General features: G+C 41.3%; 1 protein-coding gene across 1 annotated transcript in view; it reads left to right on the forward strand.

Moving 5' to 3' along the window:
* Positions 1-20,914, forward strand: part of LOC309556738 (protein shortage in chiasmata 1 ortholog-like) — a gene marked incomplete at its 3' end in the record, with an annotated part of 76,297 nt that overhangs the window by 52,850 nt on the left and 2,533 nt on the right. Inside the window, exon 7 of the mRNA XM_082259225.1 lies at positions 8,029-8,152. Coding sequence (XP_082115351.1) covers positions 8,029-8,152 — 124 coding nt within the window. The remainder of the gene's footprint in view (positions 1-8,028; positions 8,153-20,914) is intronic.

The following is a 20,914-nucleotide window of genomic DNA, read 5'->3' on the forward strand; positions in this document are numbered from 1 at the left end:
GTCTTTTAAACGTAGCCATACTCCCCGCAGTTACCACCATTTGTGGAAGAGAGTTCCACAATCTTATTGCTCTTACTTTAAAAAACCCCTTGCGTAGCCTGAGGTTAAATCGCTTCTCCTCTAATCGCATTGTATGGTCTCGTGTCCTCTTACATTCCTTGCGAGTGAATTGTTTTTTACTATGCTGAGGTCACCATTGAGGTATTTGTAAATCGCTATCATGTCCCCTCTCAGGTGTCTCTTCTCCAGGGGGAATAAATCAAGTGCTTGTAAATGCTCCTCATAATAAAGGTTTTCCAATCCCCTAATTAGTTTAGTTGCCCTTCTCTGGACTCTCTCCGGTGCCAACACATCCTTTCTGAGGATTATTGACCAGAACTGGACAGAGTACTCCATACGTGGACCATGGTTTTATAAAGTGTTAGGATTATAGTTTTATCTCTGGAAAATATCCCCTTCCTTATGCATGTGAATATTCTGCCGGCTTTGGCAGCTTGACTTTGCATGCTATTGCTTAGTCTATCTTCTACTAAGACTCCCAGATCTTTTCCATTCTTGATTCCCCCAGAGGTTCCCCCCCAAAGTGTATTTTGCATTTATGTTTTTAGTCCCCAAGTGCAATACCTTACAGTTCTCCACATTAAACCTCATTTGCCATGTAGTTGTCCACTCTGTTATTTTGTTCAGGTCATTCTGTAAGATTTCTATATCATGATGTGAAGTTATTGCCCTGCTTATTCTTGTGTCATCTGCAAAAACTGGGATTGAGCTAATGATCCCGTATTTATGAATAAATTGAACAAAATTGGTTCCAGGACTGAGCCTTGGGGGACCCCACTTACCACCCCAGGCCAATCTGAGTATGCGTTATTTATTACCACCCTTTGTACACACCCCTTTAACCAGTTTTCTTTACAAGAACAAACCTTGTGGTCTATGCCTGCAGACCTTAGTTTGTAAATTAAGCATTTATGGGGAACTGTATTGAATGCCTTAGCAAAATCCAGATACACCACATCCACAGGTCTCCCCTATCTAGCTCGCAGCTCACCTCCTCGTAGAATGTTACCAGATTGGTTTGACATGTGCTCCTGGCATTTATACAGTATTCCAGCATGCAACGAGGCACTTTCCTCTGCCAAATCACCAGGGCTGTGTCTAACACCTGTGCACTCATTTGTCAGGTTTCCTCCCACTGTCCAACATGCCTCCCTTTTGGACCAGTGTGAAACATTCTGCAGACAGAATGAGTTGCACCTGAGCATATTGAGCAGACCTCACTAACAGATCCTGCTCTCTGGTAGGCAGAGAACAATATACATTTACCAGCAATCCCTCTGGTAAGCAGACAGGATTCAAAACTATACTTTCTCTCTCTATCACCTACCTAGGAGGGTGCTACATGGACAAACAGCATCATGAAGGCCAAGGAACAAACCAGTCAGGTCAGGGATAAAGTTGTGGTAAGATTAAAGCAGGGCTAGGTTATAAAAAAAATATACCAAGCTTTGAACATCTCACTTTGAACATGAGCACTGTTCAATCCATCACCTGAAAATGGAAAGAGTATGGCACAACTTCAAACCTACCAAGACATGGCTGTCCATCTAAACTGACAGGCCGGGCAAGGAAAGCGTTAAGAGGGAAGCAGCCAAGAGGTCTATGGTAACTCTGAAGGAGCTGCAGAGATCCACAGCTCAGGTGGGCGAATCTGTCCACAGGACAACTATTAGTCATGCACTCCACAAATCTGGCCTTTATGGAAGAGTGTCAAGAAGAAAGCCATACGAAGTCCTATTTACCATTTGCAAGAAGCCAGCAAACATGTGGAAGAAGGTGCTCTGGTCAGATGAGACCAAAATTTAACGTTTTGGTCTAAAAGCAAAATGCTATGTGTGGCAGAAAACTAACACTGCACATCCTCCTGAACACACCATCCCCACCGTGAAACATGGCGGTGTTAGCATCATGTTGTGAGGATCCTTTTCTTCGGCAGGGACAGGGAAGCTGGTCAGAGTTGATAGGAGGATCGATGAAGCTAAATACAATCTTAGAAGAAAACCTGTTAGAGTCTGCAAAAGACTCGAGACTGGGGAGGAGGTTCACCTTTTAGCAGGACAAGGACCCTAAACCTACAGCCAGAGCTACAATAGAATGGTTTATATCCAAGCATATTCATATCTTAGAATGGCCCAGTCAAAATCCAGACCTAAATCCAAATGAGAATCTGTGGCAAGACTTGAAAATTGCTGTTCAGACAATCTTCATCCAATCTGACAGAGGTTGAGCTATTTTGCAAAGAAGTATGGGCAAACATTTTACTCTCTAGATGTGCAAAGCTGGTAGAGACATACCCAAAAAGACTTGCAGCTGTAATTGCAGCAGAAGGTGATTCTACAAAATATTGACTTAGGGGGGCTAAATACAAATGCATGCCAAATGTTTCAGATAATTATTTGAAAACCATTAATCATTTTCCTTCCACTTCCCTATTATGTGCCACATAAATCCCACGTTGTTGGTTGTAATATGACAAAATGTGGAAAAGGGGTATAAATAATTTTCAAGGTACTGTATGGAATACAAAAAGTTGCATGCTCTGAGCTTTATACTTCATGTACTCTGCGGACCTGATATACAGTTAGGTCCATATATATTTGAACACAGGCACAATTTTAGTTTTTTCAGGTATTTACCAAAACATATTCAAGCTATAGTTATATAATGGGTATGGGCAGAAAGTGAACATGCTCAGGTTTATTTTGAGGGTATGAAAATCCAAATCGGAGGAAGGGTTTGAGAATTACAGTTTTTTAAGAATATGAATAGAGTTGAGCGGACACCTGGATGTCCGTGTTCGGCGGGTTCGGCCGAACTTGAAAAAAAAGTCCGGGTCCGTGTCCCGGACTTTTTTCGAACTTTACCCGGACACCGAACCCCATTGAAGTCGATGGGGACCCGAACTTTCAGGCACTAAAATGGCTCTAAAAAAACAATGGAAAGGGCTAGAGTTCTGCAAATGGCAGCAAAATGTAGTTAAGAGCATGGCAAGTGCTCCTAAAAAAAAAAATTCCCCTTTAAATTTGTAATTTTTAAATAGCAGATTAGAACAGCACTCTGTAGTAAAATATAGCTGAACGCTGCACACAACAGACTGATAAAAATATATTTTTTTCTCCCTCCTCCTCCTCAGTGGGCTCAAGTGAGGGCAAAAAGATTGTTCACTGCACCACCCCCCACACAGCAAAATCGATGTAGATCGCTAACGGACGATTGTTCTGTCCTGTGTCTCTTAATCTCTCCCTGCCTAATCTCTCCAGCCTGTCCCTAAAATGCTCAAATATCTTTCCCTGCCTACACTCCGACCTGTCCCTGCATTCTTTTCAGCACAATGTTGTTTTACCCTATCTGTCCCTAATCAGCAGCAGCCAGCACCGTTCTGTGTGCTCTCTCCCTACACTACAGCAGACTGACGCACCGCGCTGTGTCTCTTGAGCTTATAAAGACCTGGGTCACATGCTTCAGCTGGCCAATCACAGCTACTAATACATTAGTGATGGCGCACACCAGTTAAACGTTTGTTGATTGGCTGTTGAAAGCCCGCCATTAAAAGCGCGCCATTACATACAAAACAGGAAATAAAACTACCGAACACGGATTTTAAACCCGAACATACAGTAAAGTTTTCGGGTCCGTGTCTGGGTAACAAAAATCCAATTATCCGGTACGGACCCGAATAATACAGTCCGTGTTCGCTCAACACTAAATATGAACAGTAAACAAAATCGGAGTTAATTCATAAATAAACTAATGCTAATACAATATGATCAATAAGTGCACAAAAAACAACCATGCAAAAAAAAAAGACCAAGGATGCATGAAAAAATGACTGATATCAAAGCAAATGGTGATATATAATGAATAAAAATTGTGAGTGCACCAAATAAATGTCCAATAAGCGGTGAAGGAGTGCACAAAAAGTATGCCAACAAAAGTGGTTACGGTGATAATTCCACAAATAAAACAAGTGATGAATGTAATTCCAAATAATGTTGCCAGAAGATTAAATGTGTCACTCCAGTGGATAAAAGTAAATGTGTGCAATGGCTGCTCACCTTAATGCACACTCATAGGGGGATCCCTTGAGAAAGTCACGTATGTAGTGACGCAACGCGTCGAGAGGAGCCGGGTGACGTCACTTCCGGTTTACGGCCGTAACCGGAAGTCGGATTGTACACTGCATCCTTGGTCAGCGTTTGGTCTTTTACTTTACTGTAAGTCCTTTTTAATATTAAAATCTTTGTTTTGATATACTACACCATGATGGCCTTTATTTAATCACCCCTTTATATGAGATACATCCATATATCTGCGAAGCATATCAGTGATTGGACACTATCAACATTGCATTTTGGATTGATTCTCACGGAGGGGAGAAAGGCGTTCCATTTCATATTCCACCATCCATCCCACATCACAAGAGGTCCGTGCCACATCCAAGGAGTTTTCAAACACACTCATATGAGTGTGCATTAAGGTGAGCGGCCATTGCACACTTTTACTTTTATCCACTGGAGTGACACATTTAATCTTCTGGCAACATTATTTGGAATTACATTCATCACTTGTTTTATTTGTGGAATTATCACCGTAACCACTTTTGTTGGCATACTTTTTGTGCACTCCTTCACCGCTTATTGGACATTTATTTGGTGCACTCACAATTTTTATTCATTATATATCACCATTTGCTTTGATATCAGTAATTTTTTCATGCATCCTTGGTCTTTTTTTTTCATGGTTGTTTTTTGTGACCTTATTCATATATTATTAGCCTTAGTTTATTTATGAATTAGCGCCGATTTCTTTTACTGTTCATATACTTATTATACGGTGGAGACACCGAATAGAATTGGCTGCTTTTTCTACTCTATTCTATTCATTTTTCATTATTTCACTATCAAGATTTTTGGCACTCACTATTGGTCTTGTTCATCAGTCTTACCCCTCAGGTAGCACACTGGTCTTCCCACAGTTTTTAAGAATACCAATTCCCCCTTATTTAAGGGACCAAATAATTAGACAATTGAATCAAAAGCTGTTTCATGGCCAGGTGTGGGCCACTCCCTCATTATTTATTCATTAATTAGGCAAAGGTCTGGAGTCAATTCTAAGTGTGGTATTTGCATTTGGAATATTTTGCTGTGAGCCTACATCATGCGTTCAAAGGAGCTGTCCATGCAAGTGAAACAGGCCATTGTAAGGCTTCAAAAATTAAACCAATTCATCAGAGAGATAGCAGCAACATTAGAAGTGGTAGAATCAACAGTTTGGTACAAGAAAGAACGCACTGGTGAGCTCAGCAACATAAAAAGGCCTGGACGACGGAAGACAACAGTGGTGGATGATCGCAGGATCCTCTCTATAGTAAAGAAAAACTTATTTACAACATCCAGACAAGTGAAGGACTCTCTCCAGGAGGTGGGCGTGTCATTGTCAAAGTCTAAAATTAAGAGATGACTTCATGAGAGAAAATACAGAGGGTTCACCACAAGGTACATACCATTCATAAGCCTTAAGAATAGAAAAACCAGACTAGACTTTGCCAAAAAAAACATCTAAAAAAGCCAGACCAGTTTTGGAAAAGCATTCATTGGACAGATAAAACTAAGAATAATCTGTAACCAAATGACGGGAAGAAAAATGTGTGGAGAAGGCTTGGAATAGCTCATGATCCAAAGCACAAAACGTCATCTGTAAAACATGGTGGAGGCCGTGTGATGGCATGGGCATCTATAGCTTCCAGTGGCACTGGGTCATTGATGGTTATTGATGATGTGACAGAAGACAGAAGCAGCTGGATGAATTCTGCAGTTTTTAGAGATATTCTGTCAACCCAGATTCAGCCAAATGCAGCAAATTTGATTGGACGGCGCTTCACAGTATAGATGCACAATGATCCAAAACATACTGCAAAAGCAACCTAGGAGCTTTTGGAGGAAAATAAGTGGAATATTCTGCAATGTCTGAGTCAATCACCTAATCTCAACCCAATCGAGCATTCATTTCACTTGCTAAAGGCAGAAATACCAACAAACAAAGAACAACTGAAGAGAGCTGCAGTTAGAGCCTGGCAAAGCATCAGAAAGGAGGAAACCAATAATGTACATGGGTTCCAGACTTTAGGCAGTCATTGCCAGTAAAGGATTATCAACAAAATATTAAAAATGAACATTTTACTTATGATTCTTTTCATTTGTCCAATTACATTTGAGCCCCTGAAAATGGGGGGGGGGGGGGGCTGTGTATAAAAATGGTTGCCATTCCTGAAATTTGTCCTTGATATTTATGTTCAACCCCTTGAATTAAAGCTTAAAGTCTGCACTTCACGTTCATTTGGCTTGTTTCATTTTATTTTTTTCTGGTGGCATACAGAGCCAAAAGTATGAAAATTGGGCTGTGTTCAAAATATATGGACCTAACTGTATTTGTGCTTTACATGCAGAGGAAACATTCAGAAATATGGTCCTTATCACATTAGGTTTCAATTGAAAATGTTCTTCTAAACTCTGTAATTTATTAAGGGCCTGGTTTAATGGTCCTTAAAGCAGAGTTCCACCCAAAAGTGGAATTTACACTTTAAGTGCCCCTGACCCCCTGACATGCCATATTTGGCATGTCGTTTTTTTGGGGGGGAGCGGGTACCTAGGTTTGACAGGTACCCTCTCCCACTTCCGCTCGGGCTGCCTAAGCGGCTCGAGTGGAAGTTCTCCTCTCCCCCTCCCTCCCTGCAATCTTCTGGGACAAGAAAAGTGCCTGGCCATTCATGACACGCAGCGTGACTCGCGCAGTGCCCATCTGGCTGTGAAGCCACAAGCTGCCACAGTCAGTTGCCCACACTATAGATGCCGGCTCCGCCAAGAGGGAGAGGAGCGAGGCTTCGGGCGGCCACATCGCTGGATCCTGGGAGAGGTGAGTGTTTATTAAAAGTCAGCAGCTACACTTTTTGTAGCTGCTGACTCTTAATAAACACAAAAACGAGTGGAACTCCGCTTTAATAAATGACTGTTGGGATTTAAAATAATTATTATATACTGTATTTGTTCTACAAATAAACATTTAATACATGGTGCACCAATGACACAGGATTCATGAAGCATTATAAGCTTTTATAAAGCAACAGCATAGCAAAGTTGTTTCCTTTCCAACACATGGGGTTGATTAGCACAGAGAATTTTCACTTGGCTTACTGAATGAGATGACACTAAGTGAAAATGAACATGTTATCATGTCAAGGAAAATAAAAAAACAAACAAACAGGATCTTTGCTTGCAGATGACTGGATGCTTGAAGTCAGTACACCTCATTCACTAAGCTAAATGAAAATTCACTTTGCAGTGTAGAAATTCAAAAATGAAAATGTTCTTCTCCTTTAATAAATCATGCTGCTCTTCAAATTAAACTATCAAGAGTGGAAGAGAGGGGAAGTTTTTTTTATTTTTCTGTTTTTGATGTACGGTAATCCCAGCTCTGTAGAATGTTAAGCTGTTTCTGAAATTTTTAGTAGAAAGTGGTTGTTTGTAGGCTATTTGTTACAATGGCATTGCCTTATTATCTAGCATAATGCCTGGTGATGATGCTCAATTATAATTGTACTGCTAATGTAGTTTGTGTTAAATCCCAGTATGCATTTACAATTGGGTATGTACAGTATTCCCAGTTCGTAAGAACTACAGTGAAAGTGTGGCCCAATGCAATGCTTCATTTTCATATATGGGCTATAATATATAGTGAAATCCCTCCAGCCTTCCAGAGGGAGAAATGATTAAGAACTCCCCGAAATGTAATGAAAAGTGAAAAGATAATTGATGAGTAAATCGCAGGGCTACCAACCCAGTAAGTCATAGTTCACTTTTTATCACCTCACTTTTCAGCAGTCAGAACAATCAAGTTTGAGTGGCCTCCATACATTATCATACTTTTTGATCTTTGCCTTATTGAATAATATATTTGTTTTCTTGTCTGCAGCATTTAAGTCTACCTTCTACAATAGAGGTAGATCAACATGGGACAGAATGGAGATCATCTGTGTCTGATCTTATTACAATTCTGCAGCTTGCCCCTGAGGAGAGTTTAGAGGCATCCTCTGAAGGTGATTTATAGCCAATCCCTTATTTAAGATTTTTAAAATATTGCTTTAAAACATGAGGGCAGATAGTACAGTTACAATACAATTCTATACAGGAGGGATCTGAGGACCTTGCTCATTGGAGCTTACAATCTAAGAGGTAGGGTCTAGTGATACAAAAGGTAATAGCTGTGGGGGATGAGCTGATACAGAAAATAAAGGTACAGTCCTTAGTTGGAGGCAGGATATGCTTCTCTGAAGGGAAGGGTTTTCAGGGATCATCTAAAAGCAGACAGAGTAGGAGATAGTTTGGGGTAGGGAGTTCCATTAGATTGGAGAGTTTGGGGAAAAGCCCTGGAGGCAAGCATGGGAGGAAGTGACAAAGGGATAGAGAGCAGGAGGTCTTGGGAGGAACAAAGAAAATTATTTGGTTGATATTTTGAGACTATGTCAGTGATGTAGCTGGGGGCCAAGTTGTGGATGGCTGTGTAAGTTGTTGTTAGTATTTTGAATTTAATTTGTTGGGTGAGCAGAAGCCAGGGGAGGAATTGGCAGAAAAGGAGTATTATTTAATAATGAACAGATGTGGAAATGTGCATACACTGTGCATGATGTGAGCTAAATCATAGGTAATCAACATACCCAACACTTCTGTCCTATAGCAGAACACAACACGGCGTAATACACCATATCCAACACACACACACACAATTGAGCAGAAACACCATAACCCTGAACTCCATGACTGCCCATTTCCAATTCTACCTACAACTGCTCTCAATTATCCAATTGCTGTGGACTTTCATTTTACTGCTTCTACTTCAAATATGTTAAAACTTTAATGTATACATTTCAGTTACTGTACATAGACTGTTTATGGCACACTTGCCTTTTATGGTGCCTTGTGCAACTTCCATTTTATGTACATCAAACCCTGGCATTTTTGATGTACTGTATATTAATCTTTTAATATCTACTTTTTAATTCCAACTTCATTGTACATTAAACCCTTTTTCCAACTACTTCCCATAAACTGAACATTTTAAATCTTACTGTGTAATTTATATTCTGTGCATAATAATAATTAAAAATGCATGTTGCAGGGCATTTGGCCCAGTGGTTTCCCCCTACATCTAACACATCTGTTATAATCCCCATACAAGGCTGATAATCAAGAACCAGCTTTCCTCCCCCATACCAATGTTTTGAGGCACCAAACAAGGTTGCCTTTGTGTGAAATTTCTGGTGATCCTGACAGTCCACCTGCTTTCCTATTTTATACTGACCATGCTATACATGAGAGCACATACATCCCAGCATGGTCAGAAAAAAATTGATAATGTGATCATTTTATCTGTTGCTTCCTCATTTGGTCAGATTTCCTTTGCCTTTAATCTAAGGCAGTTTATCTAACCAAGCACACCAAACTTTTGTGCAGAAACCTTTATCCTTTCACCCTGTGTAGAGATGAAATCTCATACCTTGGAGTGTTATTCCCCAAGAACCAGGGCTGTTGCTACCATAGGCAAGGTAGGCGCCAGCCTAGAGCGTACATCAGCGGGAGGCGGCGCTCAGTGGTGTCGCTATGGGCAGAGGCAGCTCGCTAATTTGCCCAGCAGGTGCCATGGATCCCCCTCCTGCTTGCTATCCCTGCTGGCTAATGATGGTCCGAGGAGGGGAAACTGTGCTGCCCCCCTTCCTCCCCCCGCTCGAACCGCCGCTGTCTGTTTCCTGCCTATTCCCTCTCCCTCCTCCTGTCAGCAGCGGGGAGTAGAACAGCAGGAGATCGGAGTGGCTGTGTCTGTGTGGAGATGGGCTCTTCTTTCCCCCCTCCCTCTCCTCCTCCTCGTGCTGCTGTGTTTTAGGGAGCGGCGCTTGCCAGGACAGTAGCCAATGTTTAGGGAAAATAAAAATACAAACATAAAGAGCAGAGAAGATCATGGGACATGTAGTCCCGAGGAATGGGGGAAACTGCAGCCCCCAGCATGCCCAGCTGAAGGGAAGGGAGAGAGAGCCAGGCTATGAGTAGAGGTGTACCGAACTGTTCGCCGGCGGACAGTTCCCGGCGAACTTAGCATGTTCGCGTTCGCCGCTGCGGGCAAACATATGCGATGTTCGGTCCGCCCCCTATAATACATCATTGAGGCAAACTTTGACCCTAAACTTCACAGTCAGCAGGCACATTTCCAGCCAATCAGCATACCTCCCTCCCACACCCTCCCACCTCCTATAAATAAGCAAGGGCAGCATCCATCTTAGATCATTCTGAAGTGTCTAGTGTCCCCAAAAGCTCTTTTAAGGGCTGGTAATTGAGGATTTTTTTATTTATATATATATATATATATATATATATATATCTATTGTACACTGCAGTTGCCTGCCCGCTGTGTGTGAGAGGCCACTGATATATATACGGTGGCACAGCATCTTGTTGCAAATTGAAAAAAAAAAAAATTTTTTTTATTATTGCAGTTGCCTGGGCTGCCAGTGACTGTCAGGTCCACAGAGTGTACTGTGCCCACTGTAGTGCCACTGCGTGCCCACCCACCACTGATATATATACGGTGGCACAGCAGCTTGCAAAGTAAAAATATATATATATTTTTTATAATTGCAGTTGCCTGGGTGCCAGTGACTGTCAGGTCCACAGAGTGTACTGTGCCCACTGCAGTGCCACTGCCCACCCACCACTGATATATACGGTGGCAGGCATGACTTTTTTTGGATTAGTGTCTGGGGGGGTCTAAAAAGCGTACCTGTGAAGTTTCAGCTCTGTAGCATGTCCAGAACCAGAAAAAAAAGATCATATAGGTGTAAAAGGGGTTCCCACCATCCCTGCTCTACTGAAAAATTATCTTTTTTTTTGGTTCTGGACATGCTACAGAGCTGAAACTTCACAGGTACACTTTTTAGACCCCCTAGACACTAAATCACACAAAAAAGTTCTTAAAAATGGTCATTTTTGATAGAGAGCCAATTATTGGAAAAATTAAAAAAAAAAACTTAAAAAAATTTCTTTGAATTTATTGTCGGGGGGGTCTAAAAAGCGTACCTGTGAAGTTTCAGCTCTGTAGCATGTCCAGAACCAGAAAAAAAGATCATATAGGTGTAAAAGGGGTTCCCACCATTCCTGCTCTACTGAAAAATTATCTTTTTTTCTGGTTCTGGACATGCTACAGAGCTGAAACTTCACAGGTACACTTTTTAGACCCCCCTAGACACGAAATCACGCAAAAAAGTTCTTAAAAATTGTCATTTTTGATAGAGAGACAATTATTAGAAAAATTTAAAAAAAAAACTTAAAAAAAAAACGTCTTTGTATTTATTGTCTGGGGGGTCTAAAAAGCGTACCTGTGAAGTTTCAGCTCTGTAGCATGTCCAGAACCAGAAAAAAAGATCATATAGGTGTAAAAGGGGTTCCCACCATCCCTGCTCTACTTAAAAATGATGTTTTTTTCTGGTTCTGGACATGCTACAGAGCTGAAACTTCACAGATACACTTTTTAGACCCCCTAGACACGAAATCACACAAAAAAGGTCTTAAAAATTGTCATTTTTGATAGAGAGCCAATTATTGGAAAAATTAAAAAAAAAAAAAAACATTTCTTTGGATTTATTGTCTGGGGGGTCTAAAAAGTGTACCTGTGAAGTTTCAGCTCTGTAGCATGTCCAGAACCAGAAAAAAAATAGAATTAGGGTTAGGGCTAGGGTTAGGGCTAGGGTTAGGGTCAGGGCTAAGGTTAGGGTTATTTTTAGTGCTTAGGGTTAGAGGGTTAGAGTTAGAGGGGTAGGGGTAGGGCTACTAACTCTAACCCTAAGTATCTCACCGTAACCCTAACCCTAGCCCCTAACACTAAACCTAAACCTAACCCTCTAACCATAACCCTAACCCTCTAACCTTAACCCTAACCCTCTAAGCCTAGCCATAAAAATAACCCTAAACCTAACCCTAACCCTAACCCTAAACAGCATTTTCTGCACATTTCTTAACCCTTTTTAGTAACCAATCAGCTTCCAGGTTTTATTGTCAAAGCTTAACTGAACAAGCTGAAGTTAGAATCTGATTGGATACTATGCACAGCTTGTCACATTCCATCAATGCCTACCACCAGGTTCAGCTTGTCACTTGCCACCATCGCCTACCACCAGATGCAGCTTGTCACTTGCCACCGTCACCTGCCACTAGATGCAGCGTGTCACTATTGCCTGCTGACAGATGCAGCATGTCACCATTGCCTGCCATCACATGCAGTGTGTCACTTGCCACCCGCAGCCTGCCACCAGATGCAGTGTACCACTTGCCACCCACAGCCTGCCACCAGATGCAGTGTGCCACTTGCCACCCGATGCAGTTTGTCACTTGCCACCTGCAGCCTGCAGTGTTCCACTTGCCACTCATAGCTAGTGATGTCGCGAACATAAAATTCGCTGTTCGCGAACGGCGAACATCGGCGCATGTTCGCAAACCGGCGAACATTGCGAACCGCCATAGACTTTAATAGGCAGGCGAATTTTAAAACCCACAGGGACTCTTTCTGGCCACAATAGTAATGGAAAAGTTGTTTCAAGGGGACAAACACCCGGACTGTGGCATGCCGGAGGGGGATCCATGGCAAAACTCCCATGGAAAATTACGTAGTTGATGCAGAGTCGGGTTTTATTCCATAAAGGGCATAAATCACCTAAAATTCCTAAATTGTTTGGAATAACGTGCTTTAAAACATCCAGTGTGTGTATACGATCAGGTATGATGTTGTATCGATCAGGTAGTGTAAGGGTTACGCCCGCTTCACAGTGACAGACCAAACTTCCCGTTTAACGCACCGCAAACAACCGCAAACAGACCAGAACCGACCAAAATGGGACAGGAACTGGGCTTTAAGGGTTAGGGTTAGTGTTAGGGGCTAGGGTTAGGGTTACAGTGAGATACTTAGGGTTAGAGTTAGTAAACCTACCCCTACGCCTCTAACCCTAACCGTCTAACCCTAAGCACTAAAAATAACCCTAACCCTAGCCCTAACCCTAATTCTAATTTTTTTTCTGGTTCTGGACATGCTACAGAGCTGAAACTTCACAGGTACACCTTTTAGACCCCCTAGACACGAAATCACACAAAAAAGTTCTTAAAAATTGTCATTTTTGATAGAGAGCCAATTATTAGAAAAATTAAAAAAAAAAACTTAAAAAAAAAACGTCTTTGTATTTATTGTCTGGGGGGTCTAAAAAGCGTACCTGTGAAGTTTCAGCTCTGTAGCATGTCCAGAACCAGAAAAAAAGATCATATAGGTGTAAAAGGGGTTCCCACCATCCCTGCTCTACTGAAAAATGATGTTTTTTCTGGTTCTGGACATGCTACAGAGCTGAAACTTCACAGGTACACTTTTTAGACCCCCTAGACACTAAATCACACAAAAAAGTTCTTAAAAATTGTCATTTTTGATAGAGAGCCAATTATTGGAAAAATTAAAAAAAAAAAAAAAAAACATTTCTTTGGATTTATTGTCTGGGGGGTCTAAAAAGTGTACCTGTGAAGTTTCAGCTCTGTAGCATGTCCAGAACCAGAAAAAAATAGAATTAGGGTTAGGGCTAGGGTTAGGGCTAGGGTTAGGGTCAGGGCTAAGGTTAGGGTTATTTTTAGTGCTTAGGGTTAGAGGGTTAGAGTTAGAGGGGTAGGGGTAGGGCTACTAACTCTAACCCTAAGTATCTCACCGTAACCCTAACCCTAGCCCCTAACACTAAACCTAAACCTAACCCTCTAACCATAACCCTAACCCTCTAACCTTAACCCTAACCCTCTAAGCCTAGCCATAAAAATAACCCTAAACCTAACCCTAACCCTAACCCTAACCCTAGCCCTAACCCTAACCCTAGCCCTAAGCCTAGCCCTAACCCTAATTCGTAATTTTTTCTGGTTCCGGACATGCTACAGAGCTGAAACTTCACAGGTACACTTTTTAGACCCCCCCAGATGCTAAATCCAAAGAAATTTTTTTTTTTTTTTAATTTTTCCAATCATTGGCTCTCTATCAAAAAGGACAATTTTTAATAACTTTTTTTTGTGTGATTTAGTGTCTGGGGGGGGGGGGTCTAAAAAGTGTACCTGTGAAGTTTCAGCTCTGTAGCATGTCCAGAACCAGAAAAAAAATAGAATTAGGGTTAGGGCTAGGGTTAGGGTCAGGGCTAAGGTTAGGGTTATTTTTAGTGCTTAGGGTTAGAGGGTTAGAGTTAGAGGGGTAGGGGTAGGGCTACCAACTCTAACCCTAAGTATCTCACCGTAACCCTAACCCTAGCCCCTAACACTAAACCTAACCCTAACCCTCTAACCATAACCCTAACCCTCTAACCTTAACGCTAACCCTCTAAGCCTAGCCATAAAAATAGCCCTAACCCTAACCCTAGCCCTAACCCTAACCCTAGCCCTAACCCTAACCCTAATTCGTAATTTTTTTCTGGTTCAGGACATGCTACAGAGCTGAAACTTCACAGGTACACTTTTTAGACCCCCCAGATGCTAAATCCAAAGACATTTTTTATTTTTATTTTTTTTAATTTTTCCAATAATTGGCTCTCTATCAAAAAATTACAATTTTTAAGAACTTTTTTTGTGTGATTCAGTGTCTGGGGATCTAAAAAGTGTACCTGTGAAGTTTCAGCTCTGTAGCATGTCCAGAACCAGAAAAAAAATAGAATTAGGGTTAGGGCTAGGGTTAGGGTTAGGGTCAGGGCTAAGGTTAGGGTTATTTTTAGTGCTTAGGGTTAGAGGGTTAGAGTTAGAGGGGTAGGGGTAGGGCTACCAACTCTAACCCTAAGTATCTCACCGTAACCCTAACCCTAGCCCCTAACACTAAACCTAACCCTAACCCTCTAACCATAACCCTAACCCTCTAACCTTAACCCTAACCCTCTAAGCCTAGCCATAAAAATAGCCCTAACCCTAACCCTAGCCCTAACCCTAACCCTAGCCCTAACCCTAACCATAATTCGTAATTTTTTTCTGGTTCCGGACATGCTACAGAGCTGAAACTTCACAGGTACACTTTTTAGACCCCCCAGATGCTAAATCCAAAGACATTTTTTATTTTTATTTTTTTTAATTTTTCCAATAATTTGCTCTCTATCAAAAAATTACAGTTTTTAAGAACTTTTTTTGTGTGATTCAGTGTCTGGGGATCTAAAAAGTGTACCTGTGAAGTTTCAGCTCTGTAGCATGTCCAGAACCAGAAAAAAAATTAGAATTAGGGTTAGGGCTAGGGTTAGGGTTATTTTTAGTGCTTAGGGTTAGACGGTTAGGGTTAGAGGCGTAGGGGTAGGTTTACTAATTCTAACCCTAAGTATCTCACTGTAACCCTAACCCTAGCCCCTAACACTAACCCTAACCCTAACCCTTAAAGCCCAGTTCCTGTCCCATTTTGGTCGGTTCTGGTCTGTTTGCGGTTGTTTGCGGTGCGTTAAACGGGGAGTTTGGTCTGTCACTGTGAAGCGGGCGTAACCCTTACACTACCTGATCGATACAACATCATACCTGATCGTATACACACACTGGATGTTTTAAAGCACGTTATTCCAAACAATTTAGGAATTTTAGGTGATTTATGCCCTTTATGGAATAAAACTCGACTCTGCATCAACTACGTAATTTTCCATGGGAGTTTTGCCATGGATCCCCCTCCGGCATGCCACAGTCCAGGTGTTTGTCCCCTTGAAACAACTTTTCCATTACTATTGTGGCCAGAAAGAGTCCCTGTGGGTTTTAAAATTCGCCTGCCTATTAAAGTCTATGGCGGTTCGCAATGTTCGCCGGTTCGCGAACATGCGCCGATGTTCGCCGTTCGCGAACGGCGAATTTTATGTTCGCGACATCACTAGCTATGAGTGGAACACTGCAGGCTGCAGGTGGCAAGTGACAAACTGCATCGGGTGGCAAGTGGCACACTGCATCTGGTGGCAGGCTGTGGGTGGCAAGTGGTACACTGCATCTGGTGGCAGGCTGCGGATGGCAAGTGACACACTGCATGTGATGGCAGGCAATGGTGACATGCTGCATCTGTCAGCAGGCAATAGTGACACGCTGCATCTAGTGGCAGGTGACGGTGGCAAGTGACAAGCTGCATCTGGTGGTAGGCGATGGTGGCAAGTGACAAGCTGAACCTGGTGGTAGGCATTGATGGAATGTGACAAGCTGTGCATAGTATCCAATCAGATTCTAACTTCAGCTTGTTCAGTTAAGCTTTAACAATAAAACCTGGAAGCTGATTGGTTACTAAAAAGGGTTAAGAAATGTGCAGAAAATGCTGTTTAAAAGTCTCCTTATAAAGAAAAGATGGTGTTAGGCACTGTAAGAATATTTAACAATAATATCTTGCGCTCGTACTTCATTATGTCAGAATATTTATACTGCTCTGAATATAACAGTGTCTATTTATGTCAATAAGCAAAGATTTATGAGGAAGGAGAATCTTCACCTATTTCCACAAATCAATATGTAGTGAATTCTTTTTAATTGATTAATTTCTTTTTAAAGCATATACCAATCTTAGTGAGTACAGTCTACAGTATGGAATATATATAAAATATTTATTCTCAAGACATGTAATCACAATATATGATCAAACAGGAAGTGACACAACAAAAATAACTCTTACATAAAATACTAACTTCAAACAATCAATGCAATGTGATGTTTAGCTCAATAATGAAAGTGAAACTGAAACAAAGTGAAAGTGAAAGCAAAACGAAAGCAAGATTACCATTTCTCCAGGTATAGCATAAACCATAGGTATGTGTTCTATATAAACAGACCACAATTGTCTGTGAATTGCATTGCCGAAAGTCGTTCCACTGCAGATGGAATGAGAATAAGCCATGCAAAACGGAAGACTTAAAATTGCAAATAATGCACTAAATCTGGTAAAATAATAAAAATGTATAAAAACAAAAATCAGCTTTTTAGAGAAAAATCTACCATGGTTTATACGGCTGGGATTGTAATCTTATTACCCTTAAATATGCAATATAAAACATATAAGGAAGGAAATAACAATTGTTGAATAAAATCAAATAACATAGCAAGATTATATTTACCACACTTAAGATGGCAGCTAGCTTCAAATGGTCGTTACCAGAGTCTTAAGATGGATGCCAGTGAGGGAGGAGTTTCGTTTGGCGTCCCTCAAAGTTTCAGATGAATGATGGAGCAAGATGGAGTATGTCTGGATGAGTATATCGAGGGATGTAGTAGTGTGTGTGATGTATGTGTATTGTATGATGGGCAGTGTAATGTCATGTGTCCTATCTCTCATCTGGGTTGTTCTTTTATATGGTATGAACAAAGGGCTATAAAAATTACCATAAGTTAAACCCAGAGGGATGAAACATTATCCCCATTGGTTGGGATATTCTATACCTTAACTCGTGAGGTCATAGACACACCTCTCCTGATAATTCAATTCTTTGTATAATAAAATTAAAGGATGATTTCTCTATATGTAAGAGTAATCATAAAAGCACAACATAAAACTTTGTCCATACTCCCAGTACATACATAAATATCCATCTGTATCTCCATCATACACCTTGGCAAGTAATGCCATTTCAATAATTATATTTTTAATACAATATAATATACTTATATTGGAAATATCTCAACTATCCCAAGACTGCACCTGGTATTTCATCTAAAGAGGGCAGTATCGTACCGTTCATTAGATTTTGTATGTAACAATAATTAGAAACAATTACCACTATTCTTATCTGATGACCTCTTTGACCTCTGGCTAGTGAAAGTCCATTGATTATTTGACCATGCCACATGTTGTCAGACATTTTGTCTGGCCTGTAATATTTACGATACCTTGAACACTTAGCCTAGTCCAAAGCAATTCTTATATAAACACTCCTACCACATGCTTTAAAATGAAGTAATTTAAGTGGAATTACTTTTACCTAAGTAAGATTTGTTATTTAGCAAAAATATAAACCCAACATATGGTAGATAAACAATTTCTAAATTTATATGTATATGCCTTACATAATATAATGACATAATTATTGCTAATATCTTCTCACACATCAGAATGTATCTTTAACATTTATATTTCAAATGAACTTAATGAATACACTTTTGTTAAATACAGACAGACTAACGTCTGGCTAAAATCAGTGACTAGTATGGTGTCTCGCTAATTGTCCCTTATCTGATGAGATGTCAATGTATTACCTTATTTATGATAAAAGGAATACAAAGACCTCTGTTGAAATAATAAGACCCTATTGTAAGAGAAATTTTACAACAGAACATATATGAACTTTCTTTTACCTTAAAACAAGATGGAAACTATACTGTTCAGAATCTTATATGCATAATATGGAATATACATGGCTTTTTAAATCCATTGTTTTGTTCTATTATTATTTTAATCACCCCAATAATCCCGACAGCACCAACAAAACCGCGCAAATGGAGAATTTAAATAACTCAAACAATGTAGTGTAGGAAAGTGACTCCTCTTTGGGGTCACAACAAACCATGTAAAAACGTGAAGTGATAAAATAAATATTGCTAAATATAAAGTTGCGCTCAACCAAATTCCACTAAATAAATAATATGTTAAATAAAGTGCATAAGTGAATTAAATATGATAAAATTGCAAATAAAAGTGCAAATACATATATGTGACTTATGCTGAGTACGTGATCCACAATAAAAGTATATAATAAAATTGAAATATAATTAACAATCAAAATATATCAAAATATATATGTGACTTATAATCCACAGTGATTGTGAATGAATGAATAAGACAGTCCCCAGGTTATATTAATACAATTGATATTGGTTCATGGGATAAATCCAATACCAACACAAAGGGAACCAGTTCTCGATGTGGATCTCCAATACCTCCACCAGATAGCAAAAAAGATACACGGTGCACACTAGAGTTTTACCAGATGTAGCCGACCCCTTGATTATAGGGGGTCAGTTCAGGCAGGAAATCAGACCATCGATACCAGGCTTAAAATTGGCAATTCCCATACACCTCCAGATCAACCTCCTTATCGCCGATGATGGATTCTCAAACACCATATGCGGGAGAAACAATAAGGACTCTCATAGTGAAGTATGTAATAGGAACCCAAAATGTATTCAAAATGCACTTACATTTAGAAGACTTGTTTAAAGCATAACAAATGCAAAAACCGCGGTCTCCGAGTGAAAGCGCCGCTTCCGCGTTCCAGCTGCGCTTCACCTGCGCTTCACCGGGACCCGGAAGTAACGAGATAGCGTGATTGCGGTTCAAACGTCCCAATGCCTTTCGTCAGCACGTAACTGACGTCATCAGGGCCCCTATAAGGCAAAATAGTTCCTGGTCTTTGAGCAGCCAAATCCTCCGGGGCTAAAGTGGTTAATGTACCTGAAAAAGAATTGAATAATTTAAATTTTTTTTTTGTTTCACTTACCTTCTTTTTGATAAAAATATACTTACCTTCCTTACTCTTCCTCCCTCTGTGGACACGGAGCACGACGTCACTTCCTCCCAGGAGTCAATGTGCCTGCACCGGCCCTGCTCGTCACTTCCGGTGCAGACGGGTCAATCCCTGCTGAACAGCTTCTGGGCATGTCCAGAAGCTGTGCAGGGATGACGCCCCTGCACCGGAAGTGATGAGCAGAGCTGGTGCAGGGTATTCTGGGACTCCGACGTCACCGAAGAGGGCGCTCAGGCTTCAGCTGCCCACACCTGAGATGGCAGTGCTGGACAAGACATTTTCAAGGTAAGTATTTCTTCTAAAAGGTAAGTGAAACAGGGGACAGTTCAGAGGCTATCGTTGTTTAAATGCACTAGCCCTGACTGTCCCGGGGGTGTTTTTATCTAAAAAAAATTTTCAGGGTGGAACTCCGCTTTAACTTGTACACTTCCCCTTCAGGGTCCAAACTACAGGCGCCCCCTTTCACACTTCAGGGTCCTCTACCTAGGTACCCCCTTTAATACTTCAGGGTCCTCTGACTAGCCACCCCCTTTAACTGCTAGCTGACTTCTGGATCCCTAGAACCTCCTCCGGAGTGGTCCTCTCTGACACTAGTCAGACCCCTAGGAGCAGTCCACAGTACTCGCGACCTTTGTAGGCTTTCCTGGAACTGGACCCCTCTCTCGCTCCGCTGGTTCTCGGCACACCGGATCCCCTCTGCAGCTCAGCTTCACACTCTTTGGATTCCCAGGCCGCCACCCGGGACACCAGCTTCCTCTGACAGGAGGAGAGACAGCCGTACTCTCCCTCCTGGGACTCTGCTTCCCACCAAAGATGCTGCGTCATGTGTTCCCTTCAAACTTATACCCACTCCCAGAAACCTCTGCGGCAGAATCTGCTGTCTGGGGTAGATACAAGCCTGACTGAGCCACTGATTGGGTTTCCTCCACTGCCCTATGAGAATCCTCTCACAGAGCCAGTGGGGAGACTCTCCTCTCAGTAACCTCACCTGGGAGACATGACAGTCTAGCTGAAATCATGGCCCTGCTGTTAAGCATCCAAGGCCCACTATACTTTACCTAGCACCTACCTGTAGGGTGCTACATCTATATATATTATAGTATTGGGACACCTGCCTTTACACACACAACTTTAATGGCAACCCTGTCTTATTCTGTATGTTTCACTATTGAGTTGGCCCACCCTTTGTAGCTACTGTATAACAGCTTCAACTCTTCTGGGAAGGCTGTCCACAAGGTTTTGGAGTGTGTCTATGGAAATGTTTGACCATTCTTCCAGAAGCGCATTCGTAAGGTCAGGAAC

This window comes from Pelophylax lessonae, assembly GCF_965119305.1.
Source record: "Pelophylax lessonae genome assembly, chromosome: 1".
NCBI lineage: Eukaryota > Metazoa > Chordata > Amphibia > Anura > Ranidae > Pelophylax > Pelophylax lessonae.